Genomic DNA, 18,509 nt, shown 5'->3' on the forward strand with positions numbered 1-18,509 from the left:
CACTCTCCTATCAGATTCGAGAGAGAGAGAGAGACAGACAGACAGACAGACAGACAGACAGACAGACAGAGAGACAGAGAGACAGAGAGACAGAGAGACAGAGAGACAGAGAGACAGAGAGACAGAGAGAGAGATTCATGTAAGCATACAGACTGACAGTTACACAGAAAAACAGACTGACAAACAGACACAAGCGGATAAACAAGTCTCAGACACACACACACGCAAACACAAAACAGTGTATGTTAAAGACTTAGAGACTGCTTGAAAAAGAGAGAGAGGAAGAGAGAATATGAGAGAGATTTATAGATAGATAAATAGAGAGAGAGAGAGAGGGAGGTTGGGAGGATCATTGGACATACCACGTTCGAATTCAATAATATTATGAGAGGTCTTTCGTTTGTTGCGATGTCGCAAAGCCGGGCGTTCATAACCAGCAGACCTGGAAAAATAGTCTTACCTCATTTATTATAAATGATTTATTTTCTGGCAATGCTGTATTTAACTTTTCAACGAAGTGTACACATAGATTGAAAGATCACCATTTTAGCGGCGACCTATTGCACAGCAAGGTGTTTCACAAAGTTTTCACATCACAGATCTCCCACATGGCACTCTTGTAACACAAAGTGCAAATTAGTTACAGATATATAGTGAATTTGGCGTGTGGCCAGGATGCGCAAATGTGGGGCATGATTTATCTTTAATGCGCATATTTTTAGGAAAAATTCCCAAGCATTTTATTTAGACACAAGAAGTTCTGCAGATGCTGGAAATACAGAGTAATGCATACAAAATTTTGGATGAACTCAGCAGGTCAGGCAGCATCCATGAAAATGAACAAACACAAGTCATTTTTCAGCTCTGAAAGAAGGAGAAAACCCAGAAGAATCTTCTCCGTGGCTTAGTAAATACAAAGAGTTCTGAATTTTCCGTCTACGTGCTTGTTACAACCGGAGTCAAGGGTAAAGCAAGAGATATCTATATGCTGGAAATGCAGAGTTGGTCGGTTAAAAGCTATCGATCTTACAAAAGCATGGGCCACCGACATTAGCTCGCCAGAGTCCTCCGTCCTGGGCCGGTCCTTCACGATGTCCCCAAGTGTCACCCACCAGCTTGCTGTATCTTTCCCCTTTCAGGAAATATCTTTGGAGCTTTATTGGCATTTCTGTAATGCAGTACAGGGTTTTTACAGGATAGCGTTGCCAACCTCTCTGCTTTCTCATCCAGCCTTGGAACAGATCATAACGGAGTTGGAAATCCAGAACAACACATACAACCTGCTGGAGGAATTCAGTCCTGATGAAGGGTCTGGGCCTGAAACATCCACTCTTTAGTCTTTCTATAGAATCTGCTTGACTAACCCAGTTCCTCCAGCATTTTGTGTGTGAGATAACGATGAAAATTTTGACTTGCCACCATGTTTTCCACCTGACAACAAGGTGGTCATTGACACCAGACGTCATCAACAATGTCCATTTCAGCGCCTATTGTCATTGTGAGATGACCACGGTAATTGGAAGTAACATGATTTCACCGCGGCCTTTATACCACAGGCAAATCAGAGATTAAAATTCCAAGGTTATGTACTTGCCTTCCGTGCAGTTCACTCCCGCATCTTCTCCGTGACCGCAGTTGTTAATACCCCATCCTGGGAAGGAGCATTCCCAAAGGGACAACTCTTCTCCTTTACACGCGACATCGTCCATCCAGATTTTCCCGTTCCCTTGCCCGAAGTGAGCGCTCCGGAGTGCTGCAGTGGGAGGGCCACAACCGAGCTGTTTACACGCGACTTTGGCATCCTTCATGTCCCAGCCATCGTGGCAAACGGTCCCCCATTCTCCATTATAACTGACCTCCAATCTTCCTGAGCAACGATCGCTGCCACCTACTACCCTTATATCCATCTCTGAAATGACAGAGAAAGTTATAATAATTAATTAAAAATGAGTACATAATAATTAGAATATATTAACAACGTCCCCACTATTCCTTGATTGTGGCCAGTGTGGTCCAACTTAGAGATTGGTCGGGGTCGGCCATGCATGTAACATGCTCCTCGCGGTACGCACGCCACGGCGGTTTGATATGAAGAGCAAGCTGTTCCTCTCCATGCCACATATGAATCGAAAGGAATGGCAGAGCCCGACACAATTTCGCACCAACGGAGTCGCGGGTGTCGCCAGTCAGCGATGAACACAACATTGGACTGGCCAAGGGACAGAAACTCCTGATTTATCCTCGAGGATTTTTTCGCGAGGCTTTCCTCATGAGTAGGTACAGCCGCAGAGCAGCAGAGGTCTGAGATCGGAGTGTTCCTTCTCCGAGATGAGCTGGCAACCAGATAACTGGTTTTCAGACGCCAGTAACCTTCCTTTGCATCTTCTCTTTATCAGAGGCTATTTGAGGCGCGCGTATCTGGGAGTATTTAGTAAGTATCCGGAGCTTATCCCCACTACCCTTCCCCGCCTCACCCCTCACACCCCTCCCCATTGAGAAACCAGCCATTGACAGGACAATTGTCTCATATTGTCTCTATTTTAATCGCTGTAGCCTGCAGTGAGTCTCTGTCTTCCCAGACCAACCATTAACAGGACTACAGTTTCATATGATAGATGTGACAGAGAACCCTGGACTCTGCTGTACCCCTGGCATTCAGTAGCAAACAGATCATCAGTAAACGGTTGCTCCAATTTCGGGAATAAATTCCATGTTTCAATTGCTACATTTTCAATTCCAGGATCTCGTTAAAATTACAGAACACGCCTTTAAAACACAAGACATTCTGCAGATTTTGGAATTCCAGAGAACCCTAGAGAACCTCAGGTCAGGCAGTGGAGAGAGAGGCCCAGTGCTGTGGAAGAGACTGAGGCAAGGTCCACAGGTACCTCCATATGTCGGGGGGGGGGGCGGGGCGCCTAGAATTCAAAAGGGAGAAGCTGGGGGTGAAGTTGAATGCAGGGTACGGGGTTCCTTTGTGGACCCGAACTGAGAAAACGGAGCTGCAAACTATGTGGAATGAGACGGCGGCGCAGGCAAGTTTCCAGAAAGAATACGTGGCTGTGGTAGTAAGTCTTCCAGAGGACACGGTTGAATAGTCAGAGGGAAGCAACGAATACCATATGACCATAAGACGAAGGGGCAGAATTAGTCCAGTTGGTCCATCGAGTCTTCTCTGCCATTCAATCATGACTCATCCCTACCCCCCTCATCAACCCCACTCTCCGGCCTTCTTCTCATAATCTTTGACACCATGTACAATCAAGATCCTATCCTCGAAAGGAGAAGATCAAGGATCCTATCCAACAACCTGTCCTCCACTGCTGCCTGTGGTAACAAATTCCATAAATTCACTACCTTCTGGCTGCAGAAATTACTCCACATCGCTGTTTTAAATGGACGCCCCTCTATCCTGAGGCTGTGCCCTCTTGGGAAACTCCCCCACTATGAGAAACATCCTTTCCACATCTGTTTCCTCTGGGCCTTTCAGCATTCGAAAGCTTTCAATGAGATTCCCCCTCACCTTTCTAAATTCCAGAGTGTACAGACTCCGAGCTATCAAACGGTCCCTGAATCATCCGTCTGATCCTCCACTGAACCTTACTAGCACATCTTATCACAGATGAGGAGCCCAAAACTATACACAATACAGAAAGTGAGGCCTCAGAAGTGCCTTATAAGCCTCAGCATCACATCCTTGCTCTTGCATTTTAGACCTTTTGACATCAATGTTCACATTGCATTTGCTTTCCTTACCACCGACTCAACCTCAAAGTTAATCTTTCGGGTACTCTGCACAAGAACTTCCAAGTCCCTCTGTATCTCAGACTTTTGGATATTCTCCCCTTTTAGAAATTAGTCTGCACATTTTTTTCTCCCACAAAAGTGCATGACCATGCATTTTCCAACATTGTATTTCATTTACCACTGTCTTGCCCATTCTTCTAATCTGTCTAAGTCATTCTGCAGCCTACCTTTTTCTTGAACACTACCTGCCCCTCTACCAATCTTCATATCATCTGCAAACTTGCAAACAAAGCCATCTGCGTTAGAACATTATTCAAATGGGAAACTACACATTGCAGCACAATGTTACCAGGGAAGAGTGAAGAAGAACCTCTCTACAAAGTTTTCAAGAACCATGGATACTCGAGTAATTTTGTTCGGCTCTGTTTGTCTAACCGACAAAATCAAAGAAGCACACAACGTCCAACCAAGCTGGGCACCCTACCCTACATCAAGAATGTAACCGAAATGACCAATAGAGTTCTACGACCATTTGACATCACAGCAGCACAGAAACCTACAGCCACACTACGCCAATATCTATCAAGAATAAAAGACCCCTATCTACAATGCACAGAAAGAACACCATATACAAAATTCCATGCGCCAACTGCGACAAGCATTATTTTGGACAGACTGGTAGGAAGTTCTAAACAAGGGTACCTGAACACCAACTGGCTGTAAACTGTCATGATCAACTTTCCCTTATATCTGTTGTGACGAAAGAGAGTTACAAAAATACACATAGACTAAGATGTTAACTGTCCTGTGCTAGCACCAGTGGGATCAACAGTTTATCTGCCACCTGTCTTCAGGAGAGAGAGATAAGTAAGACAATGGGGCAGCATTTGGAAATGTTAATGAAGAGACGAGAAAGTTTAACGGAAGGAGACACCGGTCTGAGTATTGTCAAGACCGGCTCCTTTTGAACCCTGAACTGTTTGAAGTGTGATGGATAGGCGATATCCCATCAGGGGGATAAAAAGGGGCAGGTTCGCTAAGACGACACACACGACTCCACGAGGTAACGAGACCCTGGAAGCGTTGCGCCCCCACAAGTCGGTGGGAGTTTTGGAGGTCTAACGCGGGACCAGCCATAGACGCACAGGGTGGAAAGATACGGTCGGTGGGAACCAGGTGTGTGTCCGCCCTTGCCTGGGTGCCGGGTTCACCGCTGAAGAACGATCGTGTCTGGAACGGAGGGGTCACAGTCGGTGACCTCAGAAGACATTACAAAGGGCTCGCCCAAAAAGCTAACTGCGAGGAATATCGAAGGTCTGTTTGGAATCCGATTTGCATATTCATTCGTTCTCTCTCTCTCCAACGGCACGACGGCGGTTACTGCGAACTGAACTAAACTGAACTCTGTCACTTGTGATTGAACATTTTACCCCTAGACTGCGATAGAGCTGATTGACCCAATTATCCTAGTTCTGTGTACATGTGTGTTTATTCATTGCTAACTTGTTGCATTTATATCCTTACTATTAGAGTACTGTGTTGCTTATTTCTTTAATAAAACTTTCTTAGTTCCAGTAATCCAGACTCCAACTGAGTGGTCCATTTCTGCTGGTTTGGCAACCCAGTTACGGGGTACGTAACACTATACATTGTGGCAGCGAAGCACATCAATTCGACTGGACCAATGTCATTATCCTCCGCCAATCCCGTCAACGACAAGCCCGAGAATTCTTATGGGTTTAGTTCTCCACACAGAATTCTATCATTAAGGACGTCGAAATGAACCCAGTCTATATCCCACTCCAGCGTCAAGTCGTCAGTCCAGAGCCAAGAGCCAATTCATACCTGATTACACGCGTTAATCAATGAGGACGACTTTAATCCTACACAACGGTTGTCTAACACGGCCCGGAGAACAATTATCACCTAATCGGATTTTAGCGAACCAATCGCGGATTTCATAATCGGTAACCAATGCAAATGGCACATATACTCACACACAAATGGATTAATCACAGGACAGATAAAAGACTAAAAATGTAGATTACCAACATTTCATTCGAAAATGCACTGATGATGTTGCCTAGCTGGGGTAACGAAACGTCTGCAAACTAACAAGCCAGCTCGGCGAGCCACTCAACAACACTTTCAGTACTGTATTTGCAACCTTTTTTAATTCTGCATCCCTAATGAGTTGATACTCATCCTGCTGGCTGTAACTTTGTCCTGTCATCTGACTGCCCTTCCTGATAGTCCGACTGCATACTATCTTTGTTTTTTTTTAACCATTTCAGAGGAGGAGCAGCGAGAGATGGTCTCACTGAAATCCGTCGAAGAGAAGATTTAACCTTCAATACTCTCTAGAGTTTAAAATAATAAGGGTTATCTCAATGAAAGGTCTCGATAGAGTGGATAGATAAAATATCGGGAAGTCTGGCTAGAGTGGATGTAACAAGGATGTTTCCTGTAGTGGTTGAGTCCTGGACCAGAGGGCGCAGCTTCAGACTCGAGTGGAATCCATTACATCAGAGATTAGACAGAATTTCTTTAAAAAGAGAATACTGAATCTGTGAAGTCATTGCCACCGGCGGCTGTAAGGCCAAGTCATTGATTACATTTAAAGCGGAGACTGATGAGTCAGTACGTCAAAGGTCATGGCGATAAGGCAAGAAAATGGGATTGAGAGGGATAATAAAATAGCCGTTATGGAATAAACAGTCGAAGTTTCGGCCAAGATCTTTCATCAAGACTGAAAAAGTGGAGTGGGAGGGGGGAAGAGGACAACGTAGAAATTGATAGTTAAAGCCAGGTCATCTGGGGAGGGAGTGTGAAGTAAGAAGCTGGGAAGTGATCGGCGAAAAAAGTAAAACGCTGGAGAAGAAGAAATCTGATGAGAGGAGAGTGGACCATGGGAGAAAAAGAAGGAGGGGAGCACCAGGGGGTGGTGATAGGCAGGTAAGGATATGAGTTAGGAGGCCAGAGTAGGGAATTGGAGAAGAGCAAGGGTGCGGGGCGATGGGTGAAAATTACTCTAAATTGGAGATATCGATGTTAATGACATCAGATTTGGAGGCTAGCTAGACAGAATTTGACGTTCTGCTCCTCCAAATTGAGAGTGGTCTCATTGTGGTGGAAGATAATGCCATGGACCGATATGTCAGGACTGGACTGGCGATTGGAATTAAAATGTGGTGTTCTCTCAGCTTCCTTCATCCCAAGGAAAACAAGCTGAGACTATCCCATTCTCCACATAACTAAAGTCATCCTAGTCTCGGCAGTGCAATCACATGTTTTCTGACTTTCTTGTGACCTCTCTATTTTTAAAATATGCTTCATAAGTCCTCGCCGGGGTCCTCTAAGCGCGCTCCTTTTTGAGTGCCGTACATTAATGCATGTACACCAAATCATCACTGGCGCAACTAATTGTTTTTAGAAGTCACATAATTCCTTAAATGGAAATCTGTTTTTGGAGACCTTTGTGTAGTCAAAGGGTCTCAATTGATTGCAGCAAAATACACCAGTATCTGGAAGGTCCAACTACTGGTGAGTCAGTATCCTGGCAAAAACTACACCGTGAAGACAAAAGAATACTGCAAGCAACTCCACTGAAAGGTTATGGAAAAACAGACGTCAAGAGATGGATACAAGAAAATTTCCAAGTCATTTAATATCCCTCGGAGTACACTTAAGTCGATCAGTAAGAAATGAAAAGAATATGGCACAGCTGTAAGTTTGTCTGGAGCAGGCCGTCCTCAAATACTGAGTGACAATGCAAGAAAGGGACTAGTAAAAGGGGCCAGCAAGAGACCTATGACAACTCTGGAGGAGTTATCAGCTTCAGTGTTTGTGATGGGAGAGACTGCGCATACTACAACTGTTGTTCGGGTGCTTCATCAGTAGCAGATTTATTGGAGAGTGGTAAAGAAAAAAGCAACTGTTGAAAAACTCTCACATGAAGTCTCGGCTGGAGTTTGCTAGAAGGCATATGGGAGATTCTGAAGTCAGCTGTAAGAACGTTCTATGGTCTGATAAAACAAAAATTGAACTTTTTAGACATCACAAAAATGCACCATCCCTACCGTGAAGCATGGTGGAGGCTGCATCATGCTGTGGACTCGCTTCATTGCAGCAGGCCCTGGAAGGCTTGTGAAGGGCGAGGGTGAAATGAATGCAGCAAAAAATAGGGTAATTCTGAAAACTTGATGCGGTCTGCAAGAGATCTGTGACTTGGGAGATTTGTTTTCCATCAAAACGATGACACCAAGCACAAAGCCAAAGCGCCACGTGAATGCCTTAAAACAACAAAGTGAATGTTCTCCAGTGGCCAAGTCAAGAGCCCAGACCTCAATCCTCAATCCGATTGACAATTCGTGGCTGGACTTGCAAACGGCTGTTCACTCACGATCCCCATGCAATCTGACGGAGCTTGAACATCTGTGTAAAGATTGCCGTGTCCAGATGTGCAAAGCTGATGGAAACCTATCCACACAGACTCAAGTCTGTAATTACTACCAATGATGCAAGTACTAAATACTGATTTGAAAGAGCTGAATACTTATGCAATCAATTATTTTATGTTTTATATTTTAAATAATTTAGATCACTGAACGAAAGTCTGTTTGTTGATCAGTATCAAGAAAGGCAAACTTAATCCACTGTGGTTCAACGTTGTAAAACAATAAAGTCTACAAACTTCCTAGTGGCGTGAATATTTTTTATAGGCGCTGTAAGTAGTAACGAGAACTCAGTTACTTAGTTTCTTGGGTTGCCAGAGTCCTGGCAACTATCTCAAGAATCGTAAATATTTATGGTCAATGGTTCATGCAAAGTGTCAGCAAATATGGCAGCTTAATTTGTGAAACGATGTCCTCACCTTCTGTGCAGTTCACTCCTGCATCACTTTCGTGACCGCAGTTGTGAACCTCCCATCCCGGGAAGGCGCATTCCCAAAGGAACGATTCGCTGCCGCTGCACGCGATGTCGTCCATCAAGATTTTCCCGCTCCCTTGTCCGAAGCGCGCTCCCGAAAGAGCTGAAGCGCGAGAGCCGCAGCCCAACTGCTTGCAAGCAACCTTTGCATCCTCCTCGTCCCAGCCGTCGTCGCAAACCGTCCCCCAATGTCCATTATGATTCACCTCCACTCTGCCAGAGCAACGCTCATTGCCACCTGCCAGCCTGATGTCTAGCTCTGAAATGAAACACCGAAATAATAAGTGAATCAAAGAAGATTTAATGTATACGACAGATTGACGTTTTACGTATTTTCCTTACTGCAGGTAGGTGTTATCCCAAAGAACTCTTTATTCATCCAGTGACAGGGCGATTATGCACCAGGAGAACTCCCAGTCCCCTTGGCCCTATAGTGCCAAATGAAAGTTACCCACGTCAGCAACCTCAAGGACCAGCTGCCGCCCCACTACTAAGACAATTAAATTGTTCCCTTGAATGATAAGGTAGATAGTCGACTTCATGATATACGGTGCATAGCTGTGGACCTGCACCCGATTGCCTGCCTTCGTTACACCCTCCCTGTAAGTGCAACATTTCATTCTGCATCTGTTATTGTTTTATTTTGTCGTACTCCAATTAACTGTGTAATGATTTGATCTGTATGAACGGTCTGCAAGACAAGATTTTCCCGATGTGTGACTACAATAACAATCCAACTCAATCCAATGTAATCCCATCCAGTCTAAAACAATCAAATCCAATTCAACTCGATCCAATCCAATCCAATTCAATCCAATCATCCAATCCAATCTAATCCAACTGAAAGTGGTTTTTGTCCCAGTGAATTAATATCACGATCCACCCTTTGTTTTACAGAATCAGAATGTCATTTGTTATCAATGCCATTGGAGTTCTGTGTAGACGCAGGAGAAGCATTCCCGTGCACGTCCGGCGAAGAGCTCCAAAATCCCAATATCTATGAAAGAGGGGTACAATCTATCGAAGCCGTCGTCATTGGAGTGCTCTGATTCAGAATGGTATGGCCTTGGCTCAGCCGGTCTTCAGCGAAAACAGGCGGAAGCAAGGTAAGTGGGTAAGTAGATTCCTTATTTCTTATTCCTTAATTAACTCTCGAGAAAACACGGGATATGTCGACAGGGCCAGTGTTCTGGTCTGAGTATTGCATGTAAGATTTACAGGAGACTACCAGTGTCCCCGACGGCCACATTTGCATAATGCGCATCTGGATAAAACTCCTTAGAGATGGCGTTAAAAAAACTGGAGCTGCAACTCGACGACCTTCGGTTTGTTATGGAAAGTGAAGAGGTGATAGACAGGAGCTAGAGAGAGGTAGTTACCCCAAGGCTACAGGAGAGAGATAAATGGGTGACTGTCAGGAAAGTGAAGGGAGAACGTCAGATAGTGGAGGGCACTACTGTGGCCGTCCCCCTCAACAATAAACACTCTATTTGGTATACTGTTACGGGGTGAGGAAACGATCTACTGGACGAAGCAACAGCAACAGTGCATCTGGCAATGAATCACACATTGTGGCTCAGACGGGCAGGGAACTGAAGAGGATGGCAACAATAATAGGAGACAGATAAGCGATTCTGTGGACGCGAAAAGCAGCATGCATGGTGGTTTGCCTCCCATGTATTAGGGCTCCCGCTGTTTCTAAAAGTGTCCGGAATATGCTGAAAAGGGGGCAGGGGAGCAGACAGAAGATATGATACATATTGGTACCAACGAAATAGGTAGAAAAAAACGGAGGAGATCCTAAAAGCATAATGCAGGAAGTTAGGAAGGAAGCTGAAAAGCAGAACTTCCAGGTTAGTAACGTGGGGATTGCTATCTGTGCCACGCGACAGTGAGGATAGGAATAGAATTAGATGGTAGATAACTGCTGACTGAAGAATTGGATGATGGGGCAAGGATTCAGATTTCTGGATAATTGGGCGTTCTGCTGGGGCAAGTGTGACCCGTAAAAAAAGGAAGGGGTTACATTGAACCCGAGGAGGACCAGTATTTTTGCGACAGGTATAGCAGAGCTGTTGGGAGTGGTTTAAACTTATATGGCAGGGGATGGGAACCAGTATGATAGAACTGAGAATGAGCCAATAGGTTTACAAGTAGATGATGGGTGTAACATGAATGTAAGAAAGGACAAGCTAATGATGAGGTACAAATACAGACAGAGCAAAGAGTTAAATTATGCCACAGAGGCAAAATTCGAAAAGGGCGAAAAATGCAGGACTGGAAAAGTGCTGTATTTAAATTCGACTGGCATTCGAAATAGGGTGGACCAACTTGTGGTGCAATTAGATATTGGTCGGTATGCCGTAGTGGGCAACACTGAGTCATGACTGAAAGAAGGCCAAAGTTGGGACTTCAACATCAAAGGATATACTTTGTATGGAAAGGACAGGCAGGGACGCTTAGGCGATGGTGTGGCTCTGTTGGTAAGAGATAGAATTACATATCTAGAAAGAGGTGACATAGGGTTAGAGAATGTCGAATCTTTCTGGGCGGTATTAAGAAAATGCAAGGTTAAAAAAACGTTATGGGAATCCTATATAGACTTCCAAATAGTAGCCAAGATATGGGGTTTAGATTGAAAAGAGAGATGCAAAAGGCATGTAATAAGGGTAATAACATAATTGTATTGGCGGACTTCAATATGCAAGGGGTCTAGGAAAATTAGGTTGGTGTCGGATCCCAAGAGAGGGAATTTGTTGAATGCCTACGAGATGGCTTCTTAGAGCAGCTAAGTTAAGGCTAACTTAGACTGGGTGTTGTATAATAACCCGAACTTGTTGCAAGGACGTGGCTGGGGACGAACCCATCTGCAGGACACAGGCGCGGAGAGAGAGTTGCGAGGCGTAAGCACCGTCGCGAACGTGGAACCGGTATCCAGGAGAGTCTTTACACAGAGACAAGGTTTACATAGAATATCCAGGAAATGTGTGGAGCTTAGAACTGACAGTCCTAAGCAATAAGGAAACGGTGTTTACTCACGCTAGAGTCGACCAACAAACTGGCAAAGCATGGCTCTGCCGCCCGAGTTTTATCCTATGTTCGCTAATGGGAACCAAGTGTCCTGTAATTAAGGGAATTGGGAACAATTGGGAAGGGATTAAGGCCCAATCAAGGAGATAATAGGAAGATGGGGGATTGCCAGACGGGGCCATGACAGGATTTTATTAGGGAGTATAATGCAAAAGAACCATTAGGAGGCGGTGATAATGCAAAAGAACCATTAGGAGGCAGTGATCATAATATGTTCGAATTTATACTGCAATTTGAGATACTGCATAAGTCACAAGTATCAGCATCGTAATGGAATAAAGTGAATTACAGAGGCATGAGAAAGGAGCTTTCCCAGGTGGATTGGAGTAGGATATTGGCAGGGATGACAGCAGAGCAGCTATGGCAGAAGTTTCTGCGAATAGTTCACAAGGCGTAGGATAGATATGTCCCGCAGAAGAGGAAGTGCTCAAATGGCAGGTGTAGGCAACCGTGGCTGACAAGGGAAGTTAAGGTCTGCATAAAATTCAAGGAAAGAGCATATAATGTAGCAAAGGTGAGTGGGAAACTAGATGACTTGGAAAATTTTAAAATCCAACAAAAGGCAAATAAAAAGCTATGAGAAGGGAAAAGATGAAATATGGGGGTAAACCTGTCGATAATATAAAGTTGAATACCGAAGGATATTTCAGTTATATGAAGAATAAAAGAGAACTTAGCGTTCATGCTGGACCGCTGGAAAATAATGCTGGTGAGGTGCTAATGGGGGACAAAGAAATGGCAGATGAACCTCATGGGTACTTTACATCTGTCTTCACTGTGGAAGACACTAGCAGTGTGCCAGAGGTCCTTGAGTGTCAGGGAGTTGGCGTGAGTGCCATTGGCATTATAAAGGGAAAGGTGCGAGGCAAACTCAAAGCTGTTAAGTTAGATAAGTCACCAGGACCAGATAGACACACCGCAGAGTCCCGAGAGAGGTTGTTGAAAAGATAACGGATGCATTAGTCATGATCTTCGAAGAATGGCTTGATGCTGGCATTTTCCAGGAGGACTGGAAAATTGCAAATGTCACTCAACTCTTTAACAAGGAAGGGAGGCAAGATAAAGGAAGTTATATGTCAGTTAGCCTAAGCTCAGTGGTTGGGAAAGTGTTGATCTATTATTAAGGATGAGGGTTCGGAGTACTTGGTACTTATTTTTGATAAATAAATCAAAGTCAGCATGGTTTCTGTAAAGGAATATCTTCCCTGACAAATCTGTTAGAGGTCTTCGAGGAAGTAATAAGCATGCTGGACAAAGGAGAGGCAGTGGATATCATTTACATTGATTTCAAGGCACTTATAAGCTGACGCACATGAGGCTGCTTAACAAGATAAAATGCTATGGCGTTACAGGAATGATACTGACATGGATAGAGGAATAGCTAACAGACGGGAGGCAACGAATGGGAATAAAGGAGACCTTTTCTGGTTGGCTGTCAGTGACTAATGGTATTCCTCAGGTGTCAGTATTGGGACAGCTACCTTTCCCACTGTTAATGAATTGGATAAAGTAATTGACGGCTTTGTGGCAACGTTTGCAGGTGAGACGAAAACAGGTGGAGGAGAAGGTAGTGCTAATGAAGCAATGCGAGTGCAGCAGGACTTAGACAAATTGGAAAATTGAGCAAAAAGTGGCAGAGAGAATACAGTGTTGGGAAATGTAAGGTAATGCATTTTGATAAAAGGGACAATAGTGTGGAATATTATCTAAACGTGCAAAGCTCCCAGAAGGTTAATTTACAGTTTGAGTCTGTGATAAAGGACGGAAATGCAATGTTGGTATTTATTTCAAGGAGACTAGAATGTAGTAGAAAGGATATAATTCTGAGGCTTTTTAACACACTTGGAGTATCGCCAAAAGTTTTGGGCCCCATATCTCAAAAAGTAATGTTGTCATTAGAGAAAATCCAGAGAAAGTTCACGAGGGTGATTCCGAGAATGCAGAGGGTGAAATATGAGTAGCGTTTGGCAGCTTTGGGCCTGTACTCACCGGAATTTAGAAAAATTCGTGGGGATCTCATTGAAACCTACCGAATTTGATAGGATATTTCCTACGGTGAGGGTATCCAGAACTAGAGGACACAGCTCCAAAGCTGACGGACGACCTTTCAGAACGGAGGTAATGAGATTATTTTAATTGAGAGCCTGGTGAATCGGTGGGGTACTCTACCACAGATTACAGTCTAGGTCCGTTTAAGGTGTAAATTTATATTTTTCTGATCGGTCAGGGCATCAAAGGAAATGGGGAGAAGGCAGTTGCATGGAGTTAAGTGGGAACGGGGATCAGACATGAATAGCAGAGCAGACTCGATAAGCTGAATGGCCTATTTCTACTCCTATGTCTTATGGTCTTATAATCTGAAATCATTTACTTGAGGCAAATATATTGTGCAGTGTTATAACAATATATCAACTACATAAATAAATAATTAGTGCTAAAATCGTATAAGGAGTAGTATTCATAGGTTCGCGGACCAGTTAGAAATCTGATGGCAGAGGAGATTAAAAGCTGTTCCTGTATTGTTCAGTGTAAACATTCAGTTTCATATATCTGATGGCAAGGGTTCTTAATGATGTAATGCACCTTCTAAAGGTACCACCTCTTGAACACGCGTCAGTGGTGGGGCGGATTTTGTTCGTGATGGGGATGACTGAATCTACACTTCTCTGCAGCCGTTTTAATAATTGATATCATGTCTCAGCTACATTGCTCTTTTGAATTAACATCACGCTTAGTCCGGTTGATGAATGAAGCGAAAATCATACTTGACTTTATCAGTTGTGATACTGTGTATAGTTGTCGGGAAGTCATGCTGCAGTTGTATAAATCATTGATTAGGACATATTTTAAGTGTTGTTCATGAAATTCAGTTCCACAGACAGCTGTCGAGGCCCATTATTGGGTATATTTAAGGCACAGTTTGAGAGGTTTTTAATCTGTAAATGCAAAAATGGTTACAGATAGGAGTCAGGAGAATGAGATTGAGAGGCCAAATACATCAGCCATAATGGAACTGTGGAGAAAACTGGATGGGTCATCTGGCCTAAGTCTGCTCCTATTATGAATTATGGCCTTAATGATGAGGGGTCAATTCTGACTCGATCTCCTGACCTTTAACAAAATGCCCTAAATCTTTGATTAATACTAGAAAACGTGAAAGAAAATCACATTCAGTACTAAAACCAAGCACTTGCCCTCTATACATCTTACTCCTGCATCTTCCCCGTGGCCGCAGTTGTTATCCCCCCACGGTGAAAAGGAGCATTCCCAAAGCGAAGATTCATTTCCATCGCATTTGACGTCGTCTATCCAAATGTTCCCCTTCCCTTGGCCGAAGTATGCTCCCGGAAGTGCAGAGGCGGGATCGCCGCAATTCAGATGATTACAAACCACCTTGGCGTCATTCATGTCCCAGCCGTCGTCGCACACCGTTCCCCACTGTCCATTGTAGCTAACCTCCACTCTTCCGGAACAACGATCGCTGCCACCAACTAGTCTGATATCCAGCTCTGAAATGTGAAGCCAACAATAAGTTTAGTTTAAGCCCTTAAACACTGCATATTCTGCAGATGCTGAAAATTCAGAGCAAAATACACAAAATGCTGGATGAACTCAGCAGATCAGGCAGCGACTCTGGAGAGGAATAATCCGTCGACGTTTCGGGCCGAGTCCCTTCATCAGGACTGGAAAGGATGGGGAAACTTGTCAGAATGTGAAGCTGAAGGAAGGGAAGGAGTACAAGTTAGAAGGTGATAGGTGAAGTGGGTGAGGTACAAGGGTTGACGTAAGAAAGTGGGAGATCATGTGGAAAAGGTAAAGGCTAAGAAGAAGAAATCTGATAGAGGAGAGTGGACCATGAGAGAAAGTGAAGGTGGAGGGAGGTGTTAGGCAGATGAGGAGAAGAGATAAGAGGGCAGCTGGAGTGGGGAAACGAAAAAGAGTGAAGGGAAAAGGGATAAGTTACCGGAAGATGAAGAAATCGCTATTCATGCCATCAAGTCGGAGCCTATCTAGACAGATTATAATATGTTGTTCCTCCAACCTCAGAGTGGTCTTATTGTGGCAGAAATTCCTGCCATAGACTGGATATGTCGGAACGGGGATGAGAATTGGAATTAGAATGGTTGGCCACCGGGAAATTGCTCTTTCTGCGGATGGTGTGAAGGTGTTGTATGCTTACGTTTGAGGCGTCGTAGCTCTTATCACTAGAGTACAGCATGATGTAGTTGGGCGGCGAAGGGCGAAGATGGGATTCACAGACGTAGGCATATGCCCTTTCAGCACACGATGGTGTGTCTAGCTAATTAAACTTATGCATTTACCTTCCTCACAGATCACAGCCGCATCTTCCCCGTGCCCGCAGCCGTGATTCCCCCAGCCCGAGAAAGAGCAATCCAAAAAGGAAGATTCGCTTCCAGTGCAAGCGACGTTGCTCATCCAGATTTTCCCACTGCCTTCCCCGAAGTGGGCTTCCGACATTGCCGTTGCTCGGGAGCCGCAACCCATCTGTTTGCAAACAACCTTCGCATCTTCAGCATCCCAGCCATTGTCGCAAATAGTTCCCCACTTCCCTTGATAATAGACTTCCACTCTTCCAGAACAGACGTCCTTCCCGTTCACTAGCCTCATCGTCGCCTCTGCAACGGAAGTGAAAGACAAGATATTTTCTAATATCAGACCAAGATTCACTCGTATTTGTCCACTTTTGAAGAATTCATTTTCTATTTGCTTGTCATGGGGTTCCGAAGGAAGTACACAGGGATTAATGGTATGCGTGCAGGAGCCCTTACAGCCCGAGAAATCGAAAGGTTATCTCATCCCGTCGTTGGTGCCCGACCCGCTTAATTCCACCAGCATTGTGTGTGTGTGTGTGTGTGTGTGTGTGTGTGTGTGTGTGTGTGTGTTCGTTGTTGTTGTTGCTGTTGTTCAAGATTTCCAGTCTGCAGTATCTCTTATGTTTCCCTTTCCTATATACCTAGCAGCCTCCAGAAGCCAGATCCACACATCTCCTGCTAACACTTGCTCTTTCCACCCCACCCCTCACTCCAGAGTTTCGTGCTGACTGTATCTCCGCTATCTTATAGTCTAGGTAAAAAGGTCTCCACCAGGGACATCAGCTGCCCGTTTCCCTTCACAGATAATGGCCCGATAAGATCTTTCAGCAGTTTATTTTTAATGCTCTATTTTTCAACATCCACAGTCTCTTCTGTCCCTATCACTCCCTTTATCCGGTAATCAAAGACCCCACCCACCCCAGATGTTTCCACTCTCCCCCCCCCCCCCATCGATCAGATGGTACAAGAGCCTGAAAGCATGTTTCACCAAGGACAGCATCTATCTTGCTGTTATATTGAATAGTTCCTTAGCACGCGAAGACGAATTCTTGACCTCAGTATCTAACTCGTTAAGACCATAAGACTATAAGACATAGGAGAAGAATTGGGTCATCTGGCCCATCGAGTCTGCTCCGCCATTCAACCATGGAGGGTCCTTTTTCTCTTATGTTCTCCTCAACCCCAGTTCCCTATCTAGTAGAACGTGCTTGAACCAGACGTAAAGACAATTTCTAACTGGCTTATGTTCTGCCCGATGGAAAGGGGAGAAGAGAGAATTTTCGGGTGCCTGTCATCTCTGATTAGGTTGGTTACTTTCCTAACTCACCGAGGACCGCAAGTGGAAGGAAGGCTGGTCTTCCACGGAAGTTACCAGCCAGCTATAATTGGAGCATTTTACAGAGGTGGATTAACCTAAATAGGCCGTGAGGTTTTGTTTTGGGCAAGAAACTGGATAAACCAGGAGGAAATCCACGCACACATCGGAGAATGTGCACACGGATAACTTCCAAGTCAGGTTGGATCACGGTTGCTGGAAATACGAGGCAGAAGTGTGAAGCCCTGAGTGATTTTTCTAATGGAAGTGCGAGTTCAAACGTTAGCATTGGAATCGCTCAGGAAGGAGAGGAGGCGTGCGATACCTAATAAAGTGTCCCCGCAGTGTATGTTCGTGCTCTTCTGCTGATAAGGCCGACCTACTTCAAAGATCGACGTGTTGTGCGTTCAGAGATGCTCTTCTACACACCACTGTCGTAACGCGTGGTTATTCAAGATAACCCTCCTGTCCTCTGACCGCTCTCATTAACGTGGTGGTTTCGCCGACAGTACTGCTGCTCACTGGACTTTTTCCGCCATTCTCTGTAAATACTGGAGACCGTTGTGCATTGAAGTCCCAAAAGATTGGCACTTTCTGTGATACCCAAATCACCCCGTCTGGCACCAACAATTATCCCACGGTCAAAGTCATCATTTGGTCTCAATAACAGATGAAATTCTTGACGATGTCAGCATGCATTTATGCATTCAGCTGCTGCCACGTAATTGGCTGATTAGATATTTGCATTAACATGCAAGTGTACAGGTGTACCAACCAAAGTGGCCACTGGGTGAAAAACGATCTGCCAGGGGAAGTAGATTAGTTCGGTAAAATTTCAATATTTAAAAACCATGTGGACAGGTACATTGGGAGGAAAAGTTCAGGGGGTGTGAGCTAACACGGGGGGTGTCACAAGTACAGATATTCATGGTGATGCCATGGGCCATTTGGGCTGTATAACTGTGACTCCATGGATTTATCCATAAATGCCCATATTCATTTACTTATTTAGAGAAAAACGCGGAATATACCCATCCGGCCCATCGAGACACGCTGCCAGCAACCCCCGATTTGCCCTTGCCTAATCACGGGAC

The 18,509-nt window shown here is 44.6% G+C and overlaps 1 protein-coding gene across 16 annotated transcripts in view; it reads right to left on the reverse strand.

Moving 5' to 3' along the window:
• The window catches only part of LOC134338834 (deleted in malignant brain tumors 1 protein-like), a 68,491-nt gene that overhangs the window by 25,431 nt on the left and 24,551 nt on the right, over positions 1–18,509 (reverse strand). For 14 of the 16 annotated variants that reach the window (XR_010016294.1, XM_063034943.1, XM_063034941.1 and 11 more), the window contains 4 exons: positions 16,089–16,403; positions 14,961–15,275; positions 8,621–8,935; positions 1,595–1,909 (listed from right to left, as the gene is read on the reverse strand). Coding sequence is in view for 15 of the 16 variants with exons in the window: in XM_063034943.1 (XP_062891013.1) it covers positions 1,595–1,909; positions 8,621–8,935; positions 14,961–15,275; positions 16,089–16,403 (1,260 nt within the window). In the remaining variant the exon portion in view is untranslated. The remainder of the gene's footprint in view (positions 1–1,594; positions 1,910–8,620; positions 8,936–14,960; positions 15,276–16,088; positions 16,404–18,509) is intronic. The other 2 variants (XM_063034951.1, XM_063034954.1) reach the window with 2 other exon arrangements.

The sequence above is a fragment of the Mobula hypostoma genome, chromosome 28 (genome assembly GCF_963921235.1).
Source record: "Mobula hypostoma chromosome 28, sMobHyp1.1, whole genome shotgun sequence".
In the NCBI taxonomy this organism is placed as follows: Eukaryota; Metazoa; Chordata; class Chondrichthyes; order Myliobatiformes; family Myliobatidae; genus Mobula; species Mobula hypostoma.